The 10,262-nt window shown below is 41.9% G+C and overlaps 1 protein-coding gene across 9 annotated transcripts; it reads left to right on the top strand.

Annotated features, from left to right (window-relative positions):
- Positions 1-2,554: 2,554 nt before the first annotated feature.
- zbed4 (zinc finger, BED-type containing 4) lies at positions 2,555-9,688 on the top strand. 9 transcript variants are annotated; one of them, XM_072673256.1, is made up of 3 exons: positions 3,161-4,028; positions 4,655-4,810; positions 5,457-9,688. In XM_072673256.1, the coding sequence occupies exon 3, from the start codon at positions 5,638-5,640 to the stop codon at positions 9,454-9,456; it is 3,819 nt and encodes a 1,272-aa protein (XP_072529357.1). In that variant the 5' UTR covers positions 3,161-4,028; positions 4,655-4,810; positions 5,457-5,637; the 3' UTR covers positions 9,457-9,688. The 9 variants fall into 9 exon arrangements, with proteins under 9 accessions (XP_072529362.1, XP_072529357.1, XP_072529356.1 ...); XM_072673255.1 differs by having other exon boundaries at positions 3,161-4,078; XM_072673261.1 differs by lacking the exons at positions 3,161-4,028; positions 4,655-4,810 and adding an exon at positions 2,555-2,767.
- Positions 9,689-10,262: the final 574 nt, after the last annotated feature.

The raw sequence follows: 10,262 nt of genomic DNA, 5'->3' as shown, positions 1-10,262 counted from the left end.
TCATTGATATCACTGTTGTTAAATGTAATAATAAATCTGAATAATAAAGTATATTATTTATAGTAGTGACGTAATGATCATGAGTGTTATAAATGTAACGCTGTTATTATTATTATTATTATTATTATTATTATTATTATTGGTAGTAGTTGTTGTCATTGATATCACTGTTGTTAAATGTAATAATAAATCTGAACAATAAAGTATATTATTTATAGTAGTGACGTAATGATCATGAGTGTTATAAATGTAACGCTGTTATTATTATTATTAATATTAATATTATTATTATTATTATTATTGGTAGTAGTTGTTGTCATTGATATCACTGTTGTTAAACGTAATAATAAATCTGAATAATAAAGTATATTATTTATAGTAGTGACGTAATGATCATGAGTGTTATAAATGTAACGCTGTTCTTATTATTAATATTATTATTATTATTAATATTATTATTATTATTATTATTGGTAGTAGTTGTTGTCATTGATATCACTGTTGTTAAACGTAATAATAAATCTGAATAATAAAGTATTTTATTTATAGTAGTGACGTAATGATCATGAGTGTTATAAATGTAACGCTGTTCTTATTATTAATATTATTATTATTATTAATATTATTATTATTATTATTGGTAGTAGTTGTTGTCATTGATATCACTGTTGTTAAACGTAATAATAAATCTGAATAATAAAGTATTTTATTTATAGTAATTAGTGTTATTAAATTAAAAGTAACACTGTTCTTCTTCTTCTTATTATTATTATTATTATTATTGGTAGTAGTAGTAGTATATTATTTATAGTAATTAGTAAGTATATTATTTATAGTAATGAGTGTTATTAAAATTAAAAGTAACGCTGTTCTTATTGTTATTGTTATTATTATTATTATTATTATTATTATTGGTAGTAATTGTTGTCATTGATATCACTGTTGTTAAATGTAATAATAAATCTGAATAATAAAGTATTTTATTTATAGTAATTAGTGTTATTAAAATTAAAAGTAATGCTGTTCTTATTGTTATTATTATCATTATTGGTAGTAGTAGTAGTATATTATTTATAGTAATTAGTGTTATTAAAAATAAAAGTAACACTATTCTTCTTATTATTATTATTATTACTATTATTATTATTAGTAGTAGTAGTAGTAGTTGTATACCATCATTGATATCACTGTTGTTAAATGTAATAACAATAATAAAATTAATGATTAAGTATTATTATGATTATTAGTAATAGTAGTAGTAGTAGTAATATCAGTAGTAGTAGTATACATCATTAATATTGTGTCACTGTTGTTAAACGTAATATCAATAATAAAAATAATGACTTATTATGATTACTAGTTATAGTAGTAGTAATAGTAATAGTGGTAATAGTAGCAGTAGTAATAATAGTATTAGTAATAGCAGTAGTAGTAATAGTAGTATTAGTATTAGTGATAGTATTAGTAGCAGTAATAGTGGAATTAGTAATACACATCATTAACATCATTATTTAACGTAACAACAACACTAAAATAATATTGTTACAATTATTATTATTGTTGTTACTAGTTATAGTGGGTGGAGATTTATTTGCATGTTCCTCCAGTTTACACACAACATTTAATTCGAGCTACTGATGAAAAGTAAGCGTAAGCTGCTTTTCCACATTGCAGTTTAACATAAAACAGCCTTTTAGTCAGTCATGTTATGTCGCCCTATATTTCAGGCTAATACTAACAGAAACTTCAAAGCATTTTTTAAATCTTATTAGTAATTATTATTATTAATAATAATAATAATATAGTAACTGCAATATAATAATATTGCTTAAATATATTAAATACAGTTGAATACATCTAATAATGTAAGTTATTGTGCATTGTTATTATGCAATTAGTGAGGATTTATTTTTTATATTAAAAAAAAAAGTGAGGAGACAATAGAAACCTTACGTTGGCTTAGAGGTGACCACTTTCCACACTGCAGCCTTTTTACTGTAGTAAGACTTAAATAAATAAATAAATAAATAAATAAAGAAAAAACTAAGAAAATATATTATTTATTTATTTATTGAGTAAACAAACGTATTTATTTACGTTTCAGGGAAGGTGCTTTCTGGTGCAGTCTATGCAAATGAGGGGAATAAAAGACCCCTATTGGTCGCCCCGCCCCTGATGGCGCCTTTAGTGCCCCTGAGAGAGACCCTCGGGTCAAGAAACCCCGTATGTTTGGTTTACCAACACGGTAAGGCCGCTTTACACCTCCTGCAAAATCACACAAGGAGGACCTCGCTTTCTGAACACACACACTCTCACACACACACACACACACACTGCGCGCGCTAAGCATGGCACGGTCCCGTGAATGCGTAACGGCGTAACGGCGTAACTGCGTTGACCCCCCCCCCCCCCCCCCTTCTGTCCCCCCTCCCCCTCCCCCTCCCCCCCCTCTCCCTCCTCTTCTTCGCCCCTTTCTTCTTAATTTAGCTAACCCCGGCGGTTCGAGCCGTGTTTTATTTTTATTACCCCCCCCTCTCTCCCAACACCCTCCTCCTCCTCCTCTTCATCACCCTCACCCGCCATGTTGGTGTTGCCCTAATACCCCCGCCGTGACGTCACGGGCGCATGTTCCTTCCGTCCGACGCTGAGCGGAGCTCCAACTGCTGAGTGTTTAACCGCTCCGGAGACAAAGCGACGAAATTAACTGCCCCCCTCTAACTACCTGCCCCGGGTCAATCACAGCTACAGTCCCAGCCCGGAGCTGAAGGTACGTGACCCCTCGATTGTCCGGCCGACTTACTTTCTAACTCGCCGTGTTTATTAATGAAAGGCGTGTGCGGTGCTGTGCGGTGCGGCGGTGCGGCGGTGCGGGGGGGCAGATCCAGTTCTCCCTTCACTGCTGGTTCTATCGAGCTCCTTCTGTCCTCCTGCCACCCGGGACCTGGGTTCTGCCTCGCCAGGGTTGTCCAGGCCTAGCTAGGCTACTTATTATGACCCCCGGGAGCGGACTAAACCGCATGAGGAGACTTTGGGGAAGGTCACAAGTCTAAATTCGCTGTAAGTTGGCTCTGTCAGAGCGGCGGCGGCTCCATGTGACAGTACGGTAATGCTACGGTGATGGTAATTACGGTAATGGTAATTACGGTAATGGTAATTACGGTAATGTTGGCTACGGTCGCGGCGCGCTGCTGTTGTTTGTGTTACTAGCTATATCCACCTTCCTAGCTCAGCTAACCGGCTACTACAGCAGCTGTAACGTTATCTAGCTGCTTGCGAGGCACAGGGTCGCGGTGTCGGGCTGCGGAACATGCCTGTAATCAGCAGCCAGCTCGGCCGACCGCGCTCGCTCCTCCGTGCTGGGGGTTGTTTACCATCGGTTAGCTCCGAGCTAAGCTACAGCCTATCAGTGTAAGACGGAGCGCACCGCCGCTTCACCGTGTTCACCGCGCTGCCCGGCGATTAATGAGCGAAGTTCGGGGTCGGGAGGTGACTTAACACGTTTAACTTGAATATTCAGCCTCGTTTGCTTTGTAAAAAGTCTATTTTAGGTCGTTTCTGGTGTAAAAAGGCACACAATGTTGGTCATGGTGGGCTGGCTGGCTGGCTGACGAGTCCGGAAAAGTTAGCTAGCTTAGCTTAGCTTAGCTAGGTGGACATTTATTTATGTAAATAAATAAATACATAAATTAAAATTTATAACTTATAAAAATAAATATTAATATTATCTAACATAACTAAACTAGCCAGGTTTTATTTTTTTTATTATTATAATTATTATTATTATTTTATTATTATGGACACTCTAGCACCGGATTAGTAGCTAGCTAAATAAAACACTCACATTTGCTTGTTACTCTCCTATTTTCGTCGTTTCTGTGGTTATTTACGTGGTTAAAAGTGTAGGATAAGGAATAAGGACCGACTGTGCAGCTCCTGCTGTTCCGGGTTAGGTGAGCGAGCCGGGCCGGGCCGAGCCGATCTGTCAGCAGTGACCAGGGCTGGGGGTCCAGCGAGGACCCTGCTGCACGGTGTGTGTTTTTACACCTGTAATTGTAGGTATTTAAGCACCTAAATACAAGTAAGTAAGTGAATAAATCCTCTGCAAGCACCTAAACTGTTATTTCCTGCACATTTATTGTGTATTTGGTTAATTTAATATCAGCAAACTAAAGCTGATGTGCATGAAAGTAGTGGCACGTTAAATAAATAATAATAATAAGATTCATTCATTTGTTTTTGTTTTTTATCTCAGATTGTTAAACCCGGAATATGAATAGTAATTATGCTCTGTATTTGCAGAATATGCAGTGATTAATGTTCATGTAGAGGATTTGTGATGTTACCGGGGGGGCGTCCAAACTTTTGCATAAGACTGTATGCCTTTCGCATAGCCTTGCATTTTATAGTAAAGATGAATTGAATTGAGTTCTTATTGAAAGTGTTTGTTAGGTCATCTGACCAGACCTTTGTTTGTGTGTGTGTGTCGCTGCAGTCCAATAAAAAAACCACGTATCTCCATGTTTGTCCGTTTTTAGTTTTCTCCATGGTTTAAACCCTCCTGTACGCTCAGTAAATAATAATAACATGGATGAACGGACCAGTAGAAATGCACAAAATAACCTGGAATAAGCTCTTACTTTCTATTGCCTTTCAGTTAAAGTAAAGATCCTTTATTGATCCCGGAGGAAATGTCGCATCCAGCACCGTAACCCAATCAGCACACTATAGGACGGGGTACAGACAGGACTCTCATACACGTACTAATACAATAATTAAACAGTACAATTACAAGAGGACGTTTTTGCCTTCGGTAAAGTCACTGTTTTGGAGATGCATTGTTTTCATTAGACAGTGACGATATTATTTATATATTATTATTATTATTGTTATTATTATGTGTAAGGTGTGTATGTATATATATATATGTAGGTATAATATATTTAAGTTTAAATGTTTAAAAGCTCTGCATAGGAAGGAAAAACAAATACAACAAAAAGATAAATAAAAAATATATAACAAATTTTAAAAATAATATTTATATATGTATGTATATAATGCGTGCATCATATATAAAATACTAAATATGTGCAAGGTGTGTGTACATATTATGTAAATAATATATTTAAAATGTTAAAATTATATTTAAAAGTTAAAAAATGTTTACAATCCCTGCATAGGAAGAGGGAAGAATTATATATAAAATTGTATTTTTGTACGGAAATTATTAAAAATAATATTTATATATGTATTTATATAAAGTGTGCATCTTCTATATAAATATAAATAATATAATAAAGTTCAAAATCCCTGCAGAGGAGAAAAAAAAATCTGTGTGTGTATAATGTATAATAATTATAATAATAATGTATAATAATTATAATAATAATGTATAATGCGTGTATTTCCAGTGTTTATATGGCTCTTTAGTTTACGCGCCTCTCTGTTTTCGTTTTCAGATTCGACATCGAGGGCACCTCTCTACCACTTTGCTGAATGGAGTCTGGAGCGTCTCCCTCGCACTGCTGTAAATACTTCTTTGACGGATGAAAGGAGAGACAGCCAAGCTGATGACACTTGAACAATTGAAAAGCTGCTTTCATTAAAGAGGTTCACTAGCAGCAATTCAGTCTGCTAAAAATGGACGGAGAGGAAGATCTCTCTCAAAAGACTGATGAAGTGCACCTGGAACTTAATGGTTCTTTGGAGAACGACAAGAAAAAGGAGGCCAAAGGAACCTGTTTAAAAATCGAGGGGCAGGATGGTTATGTATTTAAGTCATACAGCATTACTCCTCACGAGTTTACAGATGCAAAGTCCTCTCATTCTCCCACAGACACACTGGCTAAAGACTCTTCCTCCTCCTCCTCATCTTCTTCTTCTTCTTCTTCTTCTACTTCTTCTATGTCCTCCTCCCTCATGGGGACACTGGACAATGTATCTTCTCAGGTTGATGGACATTCAGGAGATAGTCCCGAAGCGGAGAACTGCAGTAAGCAGGACTCTCCAACTTCTCCAGCCATTTCAAATAAAAGCCAGAGCACTGAAGTAGACCAGGACAATTCAGCCAATGAACCCCTTCTACATATCAAAGAGGAACCAAACGAGGCGGGCGAAAGTGCTCAGGAGGACGAGAGGTTGTATTTCGACGGTGCTGTAGGTCCCTTCGTCACTAAAAGCAGCGACGACGACTACGGGAACTTGCTGAGCGGCTACTCCAGCACGTTCTACGACGTCGCGATGGATGCCGTCACGCAGAGCCTTCTGTCGTCTATCCGAAATCCTCTCAACCCTAGAAAGAAGTCTCCTGCCTGGAACCATTTTTTCATATCTCCTCGGGATAGTACCAAAGCAATCTGCATGTACTGTATGAAAGAGTTCAGTCGGGGTAAAAACGAGAAAGACCTCAGCACCAGTTGTTTAATGAGGCACGTGCGAAGGGCTCACCCCACTGTGCTCCTACAAGACAGCGACTCCTTGAATACGTCCAACTCTGCCTCATCGTTAATACCTCCCCTTCAAGCACCAAATAACGGAGACCTGGCAGCTAGCATTAAGCCCCACCTTAACAATCACACCTCACCGTCCACCTCTTTAGCAGAAGCCACAGATGTAGCATCCAAAGAGGCATCGCAAAAGGTCAAGCCAAAAGCGGAAAAGATCGCCAAGGCCGACTCGGCCGGCGCGGTCCCTTCCCCACATTCCATCAGCAACCACAACGACGACGCCATGGACGTCGGGTCCGACTGCTCGGGCTCAGCCCACAAAAACTCAAGTTCTCGAAGGCGTTCGGCCGTGTGGAAACACTTCTACCTGTCTCCTGCCGACAGCTCCAAAGCCGTGTGCATTCACTGTATGAACGAGTTCAGCCGGGGGAAAAACGGGAAGGACCTGGGGACGAGCTGTCTCATTCGCCACATGTGGCGGGCCCACCGAGACATCGTCATAGAGGAAAACGGGCAGGGCTCCACCATTCCGCCACCCTATACCACGCCGCCAACACTACTGTCGCACCCACAGCAGCTGCAGGATCCCGTAGAGATCAAGAAAGAGCCCGTCTGCACCTCTCCTGAAAACATATCGGATGACGTGACGAACGACGACGGCGAAAACATGGTTCTGAAGATGGAGCTGAATGACGCCGCGTATCTGTCTGGACAGGAATCCTCGCTCAATGTGTCCTTTGACCTAAAGAGTGATAGCATACCTCTGGCCTCGTCCCCGGACAACTCCGCAGAAGGTCCGAGCCAGGACCAGAGCTCGGTTTTCCAGCAAAACAAGAAAATCATGAAACGGGTGAAGTCGGAAGTGTGGCACCACTTCATCGTCTCCCCGGTCGACCAGCTCAAGGCTTTGTGTCGATACTGTCCTTGCGTCATCAGCCGCGGGAAACGCGGCGACTTCGGCACGAGCTGTTTGATGCGGCACCTGATGCGGCGGCATCCAGACGTCCTCAAGAACCAAAAAAGCACAAGCGTCCGAGCCTCTTCGCCGCTGTCGCTCCACGCTGCTCTCACGGCAGACGAGGACATGTCGGCCAGCGCAACCGACAGCCCCGCTCGCGAAAAGAAAAAACACAGTCTGCCCATTTTCAGCAAGAAGACGTCCAAACTGTGGAATCACTTCTCTATATCTTCTGGAGACCCGACGAAGGTGGTCTGTTTGCACTGTAGCCGCACAATAAGCCGGGGCAAGAAAACAACCAACCTCGGCACTAGTTGCTTATTCAGGCACATGCAGAGGTTTCATGGACATGTGCTCGAAAACAACAGCAGTATCTCAGGGGACGTGTCGTCTGCTGATGTTACGGTAAAGCCGGAGCTCATGGACACGTCTGCGTACGAGGAGAACAATGAGAAATTTGACGATTGCCACCCGGTTGCCAAAAAAATCACCAAACTCCTCGCAGAAATGCTCGCGCTGGATCTTCAGCCTTCAGCCGTGGTGGAGAACGTCGGTCTGAACCGCCTGCTGGAGTATCTCCAACCGCAGTATTCCGTACCCTCTTCGTCTTTCTTCACCAGCACCGCCATACCTGAAATGTACGAGAGCGTGAAGGAGGTTGTTCTGACACACCTCAAGGAGGCCGAGAGTGGAATTATCCATTTCACAACCAGCATATGGGTGAGCAGTCAAACCCGGGAGTACCTGACTCTCACGGCTCACTGGGTGACGTTTGAGTCGCGCGTCCGACCTCAGGGCCAAGATTTCCACTGCTCGGCTCTGCTCGGCGTCTCCCCGATAGACTGCGATTACAACATGCTGAGCATACAGAAGCAGCTGGAGTATCTTTGGGACACCTGGATCGCTTCCTCGGGCCTGAAAATCGGATTCACAGTGACCGATAATCAAGCCGTAGGAAACGTGCTGGAGGACAGCGATCATACCGTCATGCATTGCTTTGGTCACAACATAGACCTCATTGTTAACGAAGCCATAAAGAGTCAGAGGATGGTCCAGAACTTGCTGAGCATCGCCCGGAAGATCTGCGAGCGCGTTCATCGCTCGGCAAAGGCAAAGGAGAAGCTGGCGGAGCTGCAAAAGGCCTACAACTTGCCCGAAAACCAGCTGGTCCAGGACGTTCCCTCCAAGTGGAAGACCTCCTACTTCATGCTTGAGCGTTTGGTGGAGCAGAAGAAAGCCATCGACGAAATGTCTTTAGAGTGCAACTTCAGGGAACTTATAAGCTGTGACCAGTGGGAGGTGATGCAGTCCGTTTGCAACGCCCTGAAGCCCTTCGAGGTGGCCTGCAGGGAGATGAGCAATCACGCCGCCACCCTCGGCCAAGTCATACCCCTCATCCATATCCTCAACCGCAAGATAGACATGCTTTTCGACGAGACCATGGGTATCGACAACATGCTGAAGTCTCTGAAGGAGGCCATGGTGACCAGAATGTCCCCCACGCTTCACGACCCACGCTATACGTGGGCAACCATGTTGGACCCTCGGTATAAGACCTCCCTGTTCACCGAGGAGGAAGCAGAGCAGTGCAAGCAGGACCTCATACGAGAACTCGACACCGTGTCCGTAGCTACCTCCGGAGACGCGAAAACGGCCATGTCCAACGGATGCGGCGAAGTTTCTGCTTCGCCCAACAGCTCGGCCCCGAGCAAGGACAACCTGTGGGCCCTGATGGACGACATCCGGCAGAAGATCAAGCAAGAGGAGAGGCCGAAGTCCTCGGAGCTGGCTGTTCTGGAGTACCTGGAGGAAGACATCCTCGACCAGAGCTGCGACCCTCTGGACTATTGGAATCTCAAGAAGTTCCTGTGGCCTGAGCTTGCCAAAGTAGCTGTACGCTACGTGGGTTGCCCGCCCAGCATCGTACCAGCAGAGACTCTGTTCAGCACGTCGAGCGTGAACTGCGCCCTGAATCAGTCCCGACCATTGCTAGAAAACCTTGAAGGACTCTTATTTTTAAAGGTCAACCTTCCTTTGATATATTTTCAATACTGAGAGCATTTTTTAAACGTATGCAAGCTTGTTTCTTAGACCCTGGTGCGCCCTGACCAAGGACCAAATCGCTTCCGAGATGGCCCTTTAAGAAATTTTACACTGAGGTTTAGATTTGTTATACAGAGCGTATAGATCCACGTTAATTTAAGGTAAATGCTTTGTACGTGTACTACTGTCCAACACTCGATAACTGGAGTTAGTCTTATATCCGGCAAGGAGTGTTTTCAGGGAGGAGGGGATGGGATGGGAGGGGATGGGAGGGGATGGGAGGGGATGGGAGGGGATGGGAGGGGATGGGAGGGTAGGGGAGGAGAGGAGAGGAGGTGCTTAGCTGTAGGGACTGTTGTGTGTTGCTGTTTTGTTTTTATGGCCAGATATGTTTTACTTCTCTCTTCTTGTGCCTTAAATGAACTACTTCAGGTCAAAATGCTGTAAATATTATCTGATGTGCAAATCACATCATAGTCTTCTTCATGGACGACTTATGTAAAATAGAATGGGATGCTGAATACTTCTTTTTTATTGTTATTATTATTATTATTATTATTATTATTGAATATGAACACATGGCCCAAAAAGAAATGCTGTGACTGAAAGATGATGTTTAAATGTTTGTAATTTAATATTTTCATTGTGATATTGTGGCTTACGGTACTGTCCATTAGAACTAGTTTCTTTTAAACTTTCTTATGTAATATAAAATGCTGTAATATCAGGGTGAGCTATCTGTTTGAAAAATGAAAAATTTCGCAAGCACAAATGTCTTTTTTCTTTTCTTCGTTTTTGTCTGGGGTTTTAAATTATGG

This window comes from Salminus brasiliensis, chromosome 2 (assembly GCF_030463535.1).
Source record: "Salminus brasiliensis chromosome 2, fSalBra1.hap2, whole genome shotgun sequence".
NCBI lineage: Eukaryota > Metazoa > Chordata > Actinopteri > Characiformes > Bryconidae > Salminus > Salminus brasiliensis.
The sequence above is the reverse complement of the archived record's forward strand: the minus strand, read 5'-3'. Positions and strand labels throughout refer to the sequence as shown.